Raw genomic sequence first — 14,187 nt, forward strand, 5'->3', positions numbered from 1 at the left:
CCCTGTATGGTAATCCCTAACAGCATACGTAAAGGAGTACTTTGGATGACCCTAAAATTGTAGTATTAATTTTAATTCAACTCGATATAGTCTACTTACATAATGATCAATATGTTCTTTAACATAATCTGAAGATGCATGTTGAGATACGTTAGTTTCACTGTCCGTGTCTTCAAAATTAACTTCGTCTGGCTGTATATGAGAGTCCTCTGCTGGATATTCGTAACTTAATGCAGAAGCTTGAGGTACGAGATCATTGTACACTATTTTGGCATATGGATGTGATCGTGCGTATAAAAGTGTAACAGAGAAAAGGTATATGATCTAAAACATTAATAAAACTGTACATTGAAAGAAAAATAACATTAATATATTCTTGTGTTTAAATCCTTGTGATTTTGATGACCTTTATCTACTTGTAATCGCGAGAATAACCAATAAATTTAAAATCCAACGCCTGGGAAGCGGCTACACCCATTAAACCCACTATAACCATCAGTGCCTTACGCTTGAGGTTTACACGATTAAATATTATGAATATATTGATTCCTGTCCTATATGCTGAATATTTTAAGGGCATAAAAATCTGCCATAACTATTTGTATTCGAAAATATATCCTATATATTGAATGGTAATAGTAATATCAAGAGTTTTGTGTTTATTTAATTGAAATATTGTTACAAAATCGATGCTAAATAAATATCGTATGTTATGTTGATTATATTGTTTAATTAATTATGATTTATATTTTTTTTTCCCAAACTGACTGATTTGTGGAATAATTACAAATGTTGCAACAAACAACAAAGCAAGTGCAACAAAGAACAGTTTGACAACTGATATTTTAGGGTTAATAGAAATACATCACTATAAAAGAGAAAAAAAAGTTTTAATTTTTGAACAATATATTGAATATAATGGAATTTGTTAGCCACAACAAATGTCATTAAAATATTGTCGGAATATTGATGTAACTTAAATGCAACTCAAATTAAAAAATTAAAGAAAATTGTGATGAAGCGACTTAGGAATTAACAAGACATTAATAAAAATTATGTAATGAGAATTATTTATCGAATATGTTATAACTTTAATTTTTAAATTCATCCGTTTATTTGGAGATATCCTGTATATTAAACACTGGTGAAAATTTATAGAGATGCTGTTTTGTCGTATAAAAATACAAGTTTAGTTTTAATTAATTAAAACAACACCCAAAAAAATGAATACTTTAATTTACAGCTTCAAGTCCATCTCTAATCCTCAAAAATATTCTGAACAAATGTAGTATTTACAACATTTACAACAGTTGGGAACTAAAAAGATGGTAGGATGGCTTGGAAAATATTACAATATAATATAAAATATGTTTACTTCTATACTTTGGAATGATTTTTGGTTTAGCTTACTGCCTCAAGTGATTTAAAGCCTCAGAATGCTATTTTACCAGGTATAGGTTATTTTCTGAGTCAACTTAGATCTGTATAAGTTATATTGGTGGCTTTGCCACTATAAATCTTGTTAATTGATATTAGGTTAAGGATTTTCGGATATCGTAAGCATACTTCAACTCAAAATTATATAATTATACCATGTATTAGGCAGAGAGAGAAAAAAATAAATTGATTGAAAAAAATAATAAATAAAAAGGTAGTTGAAGCTGTGCTAGAATAAACATAAGTAAAATTAAAAGTTATAAAAAAGCATTTTTAAATCGCTGCCATGCCATATAAATGATGCCACCTCCTAACACACGATACATGTTAAAATATGTTTACAATCAAGTGTTTAGTTTATTGAACAACTATCGCTCGACTGTCTCCGTCACAAGTCGATGAAAAAAATTACTAAATTGAATGATATGGGCTTCAAATTGCTCTGCCATCCACCGTAGAGTCCAGATCTGGCCTCTAGTGACTGCTGGCTCTTGCAGATCCCAAATGAAGCCGAAAGGGAGAAGTTTTGGCTTAAATGAAGAAGCGACGTTGAAATTGAAACCTACCATAAAAGTAATAAGAAATCATTCTACGCAAAAATATAACAATATAAAAAAATCAGAAGAGCGCTGGGCACGATATATACCTCTTGAAGAAAGTTTTCAATTCAAATTCACTGAATTTTTAATAAAAGTTGTTGGTGAAGCACATGACTCATTACGTTACGTGTGCATGAGCGATTTTCATTGGATTTTAATTCTAACTTTAGGGATAGATTTTCTGTATCTGTGAAGTACCTTACATATTTAAGATTGATTAGTAATGACTTCTGGAAGTTCGAACTTTTGTCTAATAACGACAAGAAAATCCAACTAATATCAATTCGATCAACGAAATCAATCAGTCAAAAAACTGTAAACCCGAACTTCGGCAAAACGAGTAGTTTAAATCAATAAAATATTTTCTGGCAATCTATTAAATTTGAAATCTTCAGGGCTCCAAGATATTAACGATTCTCAGCATATATAAAAGGTATTCTATATATTTACAAAGTTTCAAAAAAAAACTATCGTTAGCATACCGTATCACAGTTTTTTGGTAAATTGTATGTATTTATAGCTCTGTAGCTTCACAATAAAAGTAACCGGCGAAAATTATTTAACATCCGAGGTATTTCCAAGACCGCTACGCTCTAACAAGATATATCACGAACTGGGTGTTGGTCTAAATAATGATAAACGGCAATATTTAAACATATACCTCCTGAGCTATGCCTGAAGAATACTTATCGACTTAATTAACTGAGAAAATAAATGAATATCAGATAAAATATGTAGAAGATAAAAACTAGTAATTATATTAAGATAACAAAAACCCCATATTTTGTTTAGTAACTTACCTGAAACAATTTCATTTTATTTACACCTGTTTAATTGTGATTCTACGTGAATTGCTGTCAAAATAACGCGCAAATAGTGTAGGTGAAATTATGTACGTCACATATATATGCTTTCTTCCTCAGTTAGTGACAAAGAGGAACCAATTTCGCTTTCCAGCGATAGAAAAGGATAGAAACGGCATACTAAACAGATTTATGCCATTGTAAAAGAAAGCAATTATTCTTCAGCCTATACATAATCCCAAAGGATGCACAATATGAGAGAGCCATTCATTACTTTATTATATGTTAATTATTAGCGACAAATGTAATTAAAAACAACGATTCAAGATAAAATTAAATGTAGTATTTAAGAATCAAGTTTTTAAATACTAATTATTCTGACGAGAAGATAGAGTATAGAGTATTACTCTATGAACGAGAACACCATTCATGTCAAGCATCGGTCTGACGGGTGTCAATAATATCAAAATTATCACGATGGAAGATAGTAAAAAGTTGGAGCGCTGTAAAATATGTCAGGATCTTTTTCCCGGGTCCACCATGTTGCAAAATAGCAAAAATATGTTTTACTGTACGGGATGCTTTAAAAGTAGTTTTACAACAGGTATGTTCCAATTAACCTATAATTGTTTTACAATCATGCGTACTCTTATGGCAGATGGTCAATTAATTTGCAAAACAAAACAAATTTTTAGTCGTAAAAATGGCTATTTCTTCTTCAACAAACATCCAATGTACGTATCCAATCCGTATCACTATTGATTTGATAAAAATTATTTTCGATGAGTGAATTTTTAAGGTGTAAGCTAGATATGGTAAAATTAAAGATGACTTTGGACTGTGTGAGTGCCTCCTTGATGAAAAATCGATTTCCTTAGTTTGGAATATTTATTGAACTTTGTTGTTTTACCTCTTTAGATGTAAGTCTCAAATTGTCCTTTGTATCCTAAAAAAACTGACGCTAATATTTCCTTGGTTGATTTCTGAATTCAAACTTATTCTGGAATCTGAAGAGCTGGATTAAAATCACTCTTTGCTCTCTTGTTTCAATTCAAGAACATGGTTTGTGGTATAAGGATACATGAAATATATTTTATCCTTTCTAAAATAAATCAAAGGCATTGGAATGTATCTGGGCAGAAGCCTGGTAAAATGTCTTAGGTTTCAAACCAATCGATGATATTTAAAAGCAATATGCTGTTCTTTTGCGACGCTTTCAGATATTGTTGCAGCCTTTGGCGTCCTTCACGTGAACTGTCTTCAAGGCTTGTCCGATAAGTTTTAACCTAACCATCACAATTTTCAAGAAGCAAAATCGCCTATTTTTCTTTCCATAATATTCCACAACTTTATCAATACTTTGATTATTCCTATTAATGTTGATATACAAAGTTAATCTAACTGTTTTCAATAGTTTAAACAATTAGCGTTTTCCGACGTCAACTCAACCAATTGAACAAAAGGCATTGTTATAAAAAAGGCAGCAGAGAAGTTACAGAATCAAAGTAATTTCTCTTGCATGATAACCTCCAGCTACAAGTCGCAAGAGGTGTGAGGGATACCCTATTACTGCTCTATTGTCAAATTATTCCACTCCCAAAGTTCTCAACAGATATAGCATCTTCTAGTTACCACTTGTTCATGTGGGTGCAGCATGACTTGGCTTACAAAGGTTTTCTCAAAATGTGAAAAATTAACAATGGTTGAATCGCTACCAAATCAGAATCACTAACAGTATCATTTATGTTTTCATAAAGCTGGAAAAAAACTGTAGAAAATAATTTAACCAATTTATCTCAACAAATGTTTTTTTTTGTAAAATGCTAGAATGATCATAATAGATGCAAACACCTAATATTAAAATGGCGTCCAAGAAGCATATACTTATTGAAAAATCTGGTGCATAATAAACCTAGTACACTGATAAAAATGATGATAAAAAGACATTTTAGAAAAGATGTTTCTGTAATATGGCTACTAACTGATCTTAGCTTGATTTTAATTCTAATCCACGCAATTTCATTCACATCTTCTTTACTATTTTCTCTTGAACAATAACCGAATGTTAATTGGTTGTTTAATGTCCAAACCAGATCACATATGTTACGTTACCTCTAGGAAATATTAATAGGTTTTCTACTACATATACGAAATTATTCCAGTCACATCTATCGATAATGGGCATATCTATTTATGTATTTGATCTACATCAAATTGGTTTGACGTTATGAATCTTTGAGAATAGATTTATTTAACTCAACCAACCTAATTAATATCTATACTACTAGGACAAAAATAATTTTTTCCAAATGTTTTCATCCAAATCTTTAATGTTTGGAATCATTTTCTCGATTCTTTGAATCTCTGAAGTCTGACAGAGCCAAATCAAGTGAATAGAGCGGTTAAGAAATAATATGAGTAGAATTTTTAATGAAAAAATCGTGAAGGCAGGAATCGTGACCCTTTCAGAAAATTCATTATCTGGAAGAAAAATACAAAGTTATCGGTCCATAATGTCGGCCTATATAGAAATATAGAAATAATGTCTCTGTATAAATAATATTTATTGAAAGTTAAAGTTATTGATAATGAATAATACTACGGAAGGGAACTATCAAGATCACCTTGATTAACATATATGACTTATTTTAACGTTGGTTGGTATTTTAATTGCTGGCAAATGGCCAAAATCCATTAAAAATTAACTTAATTACTAAAACTTCAACATCTTTACTAAATATTTTACTAACTCAGGTAAAAAAATCCTTAAAAATGCCTTTTTTAACCGATACTATAGTCTTAAGATTTAACATAGATGACAGTTAAAATATCATCACCAATCTAATGAAAAAATCCGATTTGGAAATGCGACGACGATTTAAATTTGGAAGTCTTAGTATATTTGCTCGCTATATTATAACATTTAATTGGTAAATAAGAGAACAATAAATTTATACAAGACCTGTGAATTAAGTTTGCACAATTATATAATAATAATAAAAAGTAACATAGTAAAATTTTTAGTTTACTGCAATTGTTTCTCCAATTTCGAATTGATATTCATTCAACAACGTTTCCTGTTTAATTCAAATGCTGCTGAAGGTCATCGAGTTCTGTTGATCACTTGCTATGAATGTATTATTACATTACATTAGTATAGAAAAATCAAAATAAATAGAATTTTTGATAATATATCTACTATTTTATTAAAGAAGTATATATTCATGTAGGTACTATAGATTTCCTGTTGGCTACAATGATGGAATCTGTCATCAATGTAAATGTCAATTAGGTCAAACATAACCGACGGCTGGTTTTCTTACAACTTATAATACTTTAAAACTTAGCATGCAAGAAATATTTGCCAGTACTTCTAACGACAAATAATACCGTTCTAATGATGTTCTCAGTAAACAATTTGTAGGCATCTATATATGTTAAAAGGTGAATTTCGCCACATTTGTTCCTCAACAGAGCACTGATTATCTCATATTGATCGAATGGCTTCATTTCCAACACAATCTTGGAGAAAAAAATGTAGACTAACAAAATTAACTTACAGAACAGGAATAATCTGGTAATCGGTGAATAACACAATATTCATTTTTAGAAAATAAAATGGTTGGTGCTGGCGATACCAAAGCAGAAATATGCAGCAATATTGGGACAAAAATGATACCAAGGCCTGAAATTTATGTTGAACATCCACAGATAAATCAGCTACGTGGTCGCCAGAGTATTCTAAGTTTATTATCTTTATCTAAAAGGTAAATCTACACAAAAAGTGAACGTTTCAGAATTGGTCACTAATTTATCGGTAAACTAACAACACATTTGATTCATCCATTTACCAAGAAATCCGAATATAAACACATGAAATTGTAGAAGAGCTTAAATTAAAAGAGTAGAAGATAGTTAAGGAGCGTTGTCCATATTCACCAGATTTGACAACGTGTGATTTTAAAAACATTTGTAAACATGTGGTTCAGCAGTTTTAAGTTTCTGAGTTATAATTAATTATACCTTTTAACCTATTAATGTATTTTAAAGACTTTACGACAGATAGTGTTACTGTGTATTAAATAGAAACGGCTAGATTTTCAACCAACTTCATGTTGAAGACTTCAAACACGGCAGGTTTCAGCAAGTGTCATTTCGTTGAATAAAAATCGCGAACAAACTATCTTTTCAGTGCTTTGAAAATGTCTGAATTTGCGAATAGTCTTACATTTTTACTTCAATATGAAGAAAAAGCGGCTAGCATTGTATGTAGCTTATGGTAATCATTCCCCATTGATTTCAACATGTGAATACTAGTTTCGACGCTTTGAAAGCACTGATTTTTAACACCGAATACAAAGAGCTTTCTGGGCAGCCAAAAAAATTGCTGATAACGATTTGAAGGCACTACGCGATGAAACCATCAATCTACGCTAAATGGCCGAAAAATGACTAATAGGACGGAGGCAAAGACACAACGATGTTATTATTCAGATCGACAACGGTCGACCACATGCTGGAAATCCAGTGAAAACACTCTTGGACAACATTAAACGCCCGCCGTATTTGCCAGATCTTATTCCTTCTGAATATTTGTTCCGACATATAAGTTGTGACCTGTCTTAGCGACGCCACACTTCTTATGAAGATACAAAAACTAGGTCAATTCATCGATAGCTTCATAAGATCCATAGTTCTTTCAAGATGGAATACGTAAATTGTCTAAAAGATGAGAAAGAAATAGAAGATGTAGCGATTATCGATGGACAATACTTGCTCAAGTCTCTTTTTTTACTAACGAGGGTTTATCTACATGGGACCTATAGTTTAACGTGGGCTACGAACCACGGCCCTCGGCATTAAGCCTACCGACTGACCAGTGACCAACTTAAAAGACCATCCCAGGTAACATCCGGTCTTACCCAGCCTGGCTACTAGCGTGATTGGGATCATTTTTCTTGTCGGATTTTACACTCCTATATAAGACAATCACAAATATTAAACAAACACAAACATATTTATGTAAGGGCTATATATATCACCGTAAGAGCAAAGTTAATAAAAAAATACATTGATATATCTTGACGCATTATTACTGATTTTTTGTAGTTTAAGGTCGGGTTGGACAAATATCCAAATGATTAAATCCTTGACCATTTTCAGACAATCTTATCGTAGATCTTTTGCAGGCCGTTGCAGTGTCCCAAAGCCGACTGCAACAAATACATATCGATCTGCACGCTGGTCTCCCATTTCAGACACGAACACAAGGAAGTTCCGGTCGTTTCGACTCATTTGGATGCGAGATGCGCGTCGACGTTCTGCCCCAGAGACATCAGATACTGCATAATACAATGCGTCGTTGTCTTGAAAATGATAAATAGCGAATTTGCAAATGTCTGCCGAGCAAGGTGAGCGGCACATTTAATTGTTTGTAAAACAGATTAGGCATTGTTTCCGTTTCGAGAACGAAACGGCCGTAAAAGCGTTACAAAACGGACAATTAAGGCGACAGTTGCGTTTAAAAATGAACGATTTATTTCGACAACGGATAAAAATAAATAATGATTTTGTTGGATGTAAAATATTTTTAATAAGAAATAAATAACCAAACTCACTTAAAGTTAAAAAATAATCGAACTTAGATTTTTAACACACAAAACAAAACGTTTGAAAATAAAATATATACTTTATAATGGTTGTAATAACTAAATATAAATAAACAAAAACCTTATTTAACCTAACTGGTCAATTGAAAAGTCTTCGGGTTGACACATAGATGGCGCTACTAAAATTAAAGCCATATATTTTTTAGTTAGCCCTAACCTTCAAAAGATGCGTGTATAAATTTGACAGCTGTCGGATCATTAGTTTGAGAATTATAGCATTTTGAGTGAAGCAACTTTTGTTATTGTAAAAAAATGGATAAAAAGGAGTTTCACGTGTTGATAAAATATTGCCTTTTGGAGGGAAAAAATACAGTTGAAGCAAAAACTTGACTTGACGCCGAGTTTTCAGACACTGCCCCAGGAAAATCAACCATCAAGGATTGGTATGCTAATTTTAGACGTGGTGAAATGAGCACCGAAATCGGTGAACGCAATGCACGCCCAAAAAAGGTTGTTACCGACGAAAACATTTAAAAAATCCACAAAATTATTTTTATCGACCGTAAATTGAAATTGAATGAAATAGCATACACTAAAGATATCAACTGAACATGTATATCATATCATTCACGAATATTTGGGTATGAGAAAACTCTGTGCAAAGTGGGTGTCACACGAGCTCACTTGACCAAACAAAACGACGAGTTGATGACTCGGAGCAGTGTTTGAAGATCATCAGGCGTAATAAACCCGAATTTTTGCGTCAATATGTGACAATGTATGAAACATGGCCCTATTATTTCACTCCGAAATCACTCCAATCGACAGTCATCCGAGTGGACTCCACACGATGAACCCGCTCCAAGCGATTGAACCCACTTCCACATTGAATTTACTAAATATTTTACGAAGTTGTAAAAACGCTTATCAAACTTGTTATTGGTGCATGGGTATCGCTGACATATTCGCCAAATTTAATGTTTGGTTTGATCCTCTCACCTCTCATACATTTACCTATTTTCAAATCACTTATTCTTAAAAAATGAGGATATGCATAAATAAAACTTAATTAAACTAAAAACCTATAAAAAGTCATAGCATTTCATAGCTTTAGATGGATATCCATTTAAAAGTACAAGTAAAACAAAATTGACTTCACCAGATTGTCATGAATTCTCAATTTTCTAATGTATTTTGATTTAAGAAGTTATATTATCTTTCAATTTGTTTTTGATTGATTTAACTCATCAAAAAGTATTCCAGAATTATATTCATGATTATTTCGTGTATGAAAATATGTTTAAAAAAATTATAAAAGGTTTATAGCATATTATTTTCCAAATCACCTTTGAGCGCTGTGGTACTTTGTAAATATAAATTTATTAGACTTTCTCATAATGTATATCGATGAGACATACTAAACAAAATTCACTTTTAATGAACCTTAATGAAATAAAAATTCTTAAAGTAATTAGCATAAACAAATTCAAAATTACTATTAAGTTTTTCTATTCTAGTAAAGTAAATTTATCAAGTATGTCTCTGGAAGACCAAAAACCTATAATAATAGTGATGACCACAAGAATCAGTAACGTACATTTAACAGAAAATGAGGATAGAAGTGACGAAGAATATCAGGAAATTAGTCATCGTAGGAATGAACGACATATATTCAGACCTGGCGATAAAATAATCGTATGGATTGCCTCAAATTTTAACACCAACTTGAGCTACACAGTTGCTGTTTCAACCTTAAATAACAACATAAGGTAGTATTTCATTTAAAATAGTGCTAATTTCATGCAATTCACTTGATTTTCAGGCAAAAATATTATGGTCCTTTATTAACATTGAATGAAAACCCAACCAGCCTCTGTAAAGAGGGCAGATGTCTGATATTAACTCATTATCATTGCAATACCATGACTGATAATGGGAAAAATGACTTATGCTTGGACGTAGTAGTACATAGCCCATGATATTTTTAATAAAACAAATAATACAGTATTGTATATGTTACTTCATTTGATATATTGATTCATTTATTATATAGTTTTCAATATAGGTGAATGCAAATACACATACAATGTTTGGTGATGATAGTGCTCTATTCACTAACACAAACTGAGGCTTTGGCCCTAAAAATAACTCACAAAGATTTAAAAATAGCTTACCAACAATAATTAACCTTAGAAACATCAAGAAAGAGTAGGTACACGCTACTGACAGCTGAGGATCCATAATACAAAAGAAATAATCTTATTATTTTTCTTATTACTGCTATAATTTGACATTAGTGAAGTCAAGAAATGTAAATATCTAAGACTAGCAGCTATACGATATTAATTCTATTTAAAAAACGATTTTTTATTGGACGAATATAGTGGAAATAAATCAACTCTAGCCCGAAAGCAATAACAGCTAACGTGTTACCGAAAAGGCACAACAGGAAAGGTAGCTTCAACAGTTTAACTGTAAGTACGAAGGTTTTCTCGTCGCTGAGAATCCTGCTGGCTTCCTTTAACTGGTACCAATTCCGATACGAGCCGAAGATCTTATCCACGACTCCCACCTGGATGATTCTTTGTATACGCATCCAGAAATATTCATAAACGGGATGGTTCAATGGCATCACGTAAGATACCTTCATGGTTTCGAATTCCAAGTAACTATGGGTTTTGTGCACGTAAGGATGAGTCAGCAGGAAACCTAAAATGAGAAATGTAAAATTCTGTTAAAAAACTGGTTAATTAACATCAGATTAACAAGAAAATATTTTCAGTTTTGCTGTATTTTAACTTCTTAAACTATCTTATCATGGAACATAAGAAGAAAGGTGTTTGGTATATTTTTATTATTATTGTTGTCGTAAATTGAAAATCAAACTTTTTGAAAAAGTATTCACACATTCACTTATCCATTGAAACTTTGATCGCCCCTTGAAAAAATCGTAAAAGTCTACATGGAAAAACTCCATCACGTCCCCCGATTCATCAAACATTGTTCCTTCTGACTTCCACTTGTAGCGGTTCGTAGTCATGCCTCGATGACAAAAAGTCGTAGCTAACGTTAGAATATCAGGTCAATTGAAAAGTCCGACACATAGATAGCGCTACTATAATTAAATCCATATGTTTTTAGTTAGTCCTAACCCTCAGAAGATTCGTGTATAAATTTGACAGCTGTTGGATCATTAGTTTGTGAATTATAACATTTTGAGTGAAGCAACTTTTGTAATTGTGAAAAAAGTGGATAAAAATTAATTTCGCGTGTTGATAAAATATTGCTTTTTGAAGGGAAAAAATACAGTTGAAGCAAAAATTTGGCTTGATGCCGAGTTTCCGGACACTGCCCCAGGAAAATCAACCATCAAGCATTGGTATGCTAAGTTTAGACGTGGTGAAATGAGCACCGAAGACAGTAAAGGCAGTGGACGCACAAAAGAGGTCGTTACCGACGAAAACATTAAAAAAATCTACAAAATGATTTTGAATGGCCATAAAGTGAAATTGAATGAAATAGCAGACTCTCTAAAGATATCAGCTGAACGTGTACATTGTATCATTTACGAATATTTGGGTATGAGAAAGCTCTGTGCAAAGTGGGTGCAGCGCGAGATCACTTTTGACCAAAAACAACGACGAGTTGATGATTCGGAGCAGTGTTTGAAGATGATCAAGCGTAATAAACCCGATTTTTTCATCGATATATGACAATGGATGAAACATGGCTCGATCATTTCACTCCGAGGTCCAATCGACAGTCATCCGAGTAGACTGCACACGATGAACCCGCTCTAAAGCGTGGGAAAACAAGGACAAGGTTATGATTTCTGTATTTTGGAATGCGCATGGAATAATTTTCATTGACTACCTTGAAAAAGAAAGAATCATCAACAGCGACTATTACATAGTGTTATTGGACCGTTTGAAAGTCGAAATCGCCGAGAAACGGACGCATTTGAGGAAAAAGTATGTCCCGCTTCACCAAGACAATGCACCGTGTCACAAGTCAGTGAAAACGATGTCAAAAATCCATGAATTGGGCTTCGAATTGCTTCCTAATCTACCGTATTCCCCAGATCTGGCCCCCAGCTACAATTTACTGTTCTCAGATCTCAAAAGAATACTCGCTGGGAAGAAATTTTCGTCGAATCTGAGGCCTATTTTGACAAAAAAGGACAAATCGTACTACAAAAATCGAGGGTCGCTATAATCAGTGAAAAAAAAACTAATTTTAAATTTAAATACTTTCTTGTCAAACTATTAAAATTTGATATTCATACTTCTGTCTGTGATGGAAATAAAATCCATTTTCTCGACACATTCCAAACTAACATTGTACAATTCCGTTAGTGGAGGTATAGGTATAAATCTTTCTAATAATTGTTTAGTGCTAGTATCGTTGATATCACGAAAAGCGTAACGAGATACGTTGAACATTCTTATAGGCAACTCCGACTGCACCAGGTCCTGAATACTCCTTACTGTGTCAACATATGAGATGCCCGTCATCGTGCTTGCTAATTTTCCTTGTATTATCGAAGACGTTGACAATGACATACTGATAACTCCACCTAAAACAACCGTCATAGAATATTATATAGAGGTTTAACTTAAATAGCTGAAATCGATGCAGACACTTTATTTATTGGTTCATTTGAATTGCCCTGCGGCATTTGATTGGCTCATTATTATAATGCGATTCGTTCTTTCATTTTGTTTATGGCGCCATTTTTGTGTCTTAAATATAATCACTATTATTTGATTACTATGTATTCAGTCTCAAAAGTGTCGTGTATCCATTGAATGTGCGGAAATAAAAAAGAGACGTCATTTTCCTTGCAAGAAACAGTCCTAGTTTTTTACAGTTTACCTGTTAGATATACAATTATTTATATAGAGCATTTGTGTTTAAATATATATCATGAAAATATAATTTGTAGTTTAAACCCAAAACGTGTCCTAATGGGGCGATGGCAAAATTACATTGAAGGTAAATGTGATTATACTACATGGAAAGTTTTAGTGCAAAGCTGTTCACTATAGAAAGAGCCAGATTTTGTTGCCCTTTAAAAAGTTGATTATAAAATGCCATTAATTAAAAACATAATTATACTGAAGGGGTTCATTTACACAAACAAGTGTATATTGGTTAAGATACTTATAGTAGGTATTTTGACTTGAGACTACTTAACTTAAGGATTCTTTTAGGTTTACGCATTTAGGTTACAAGTCAGAAAAATGTATTCTTCAACAGTATGTTTGAAGAAGTATACTAATACAAAATAAAACAATACAATTCGTATTTTACACTGATTTGATATGTAAGATACTATCTCATGATTGTTTTATTATATTGTTAATAAAGCTGTCTTATTATATTGTTAATAAAGCTGTCTCTTTAAGTCCTCGATTTTAACATAATAAGACCACAGCAGTAATTTTGATATATATCATACATTGATTGATTTTTTGTTGCTGTTTTTAAAGTATTACTTTTTAGCATGTTTTCTCCATTCTGACGTATATCATACTATTCAACCGTTTTAATTATCCGTTTTTATTAATTAAATAATTATCTACAATTTTCACAATAACATTGTTAAAATAATTATAACTTGCCTCGTACCTTGTGTTGAACAAGAAAATATAATATTAACAGATACAGACTTAATCTGGTTTCACTACGAATTAACAAAAAGATGGGAAATTTAATACATCGCACTGAGAAAAGGCA

The 14,187-nt window shown here is 32.2% G+C and overlaps 1 protein-coding gene across 2 annotated transcripts in view; it reads left to right on the forward strand.

Moving 5' to 3' along the window:
• Nucleotides 1–10,458, forward strand: part of LOC143202177 (uncharacterized) — a 262,136-nt gene extending 251,678 nt beyond the window's left edge. Inside the window, exons 1-5 of one of the 2 annotated variants that reach the window (XM_076413473.1) lie at nucleotides 3,254–3,443; nucleotides 6,450–6,606; nucleotides 8,029–8,250; nucleotides 9,966–10,217; nucleotides 10,271–10,458. In XM_076413473.1, coding sequence (XP_076269588.1) covers nucleotides 3,269–3,443; nucleotides 6,450–6,606; nucleotides 8,029–8,250; nucleotides 9,966–10,217; nucleotides 10,271–10,427 — 963 coding nt within the window. In that variant the 5' untranslated portion in view covers nucleotides 3,254–3,268 and the 3' untranslated portion in view covers nucleotides 10,428–10,458. Of the gene's footprint in view, nucleotides 1–3,253; nucleotides 3,444–6,449; nucleotides 6,607–8,028; nucleotides 8,251–9,965; nucleotides 10,218–10,270 lie in introns of those variants that run through there. The other variant, XM_076413474.1, reaches the window with a different exon arrangement.
• The last annotated feature ends 3,729 nt before the right edge of the window (nucleotides 10,459–14,187 follow it).

The sequence above is a fragment of the Rhynchophorus ferrugineus genome, unplaced genomic scaffold (assembly GCF_030347505.1).
Source record: "Rhynchophorus ferrugineus isolate W39M unplaced genomic scaffold, kcgeb_rfMv2 rfM9, whole genome shotgun sequence".
Lineage (NCBI taxonomy): Eukaryota > Metazoa > Arthropoda > Insecta > Coleoptera > Curculionidae > Rhynchophorus > Rhynchophorus ferrugineus.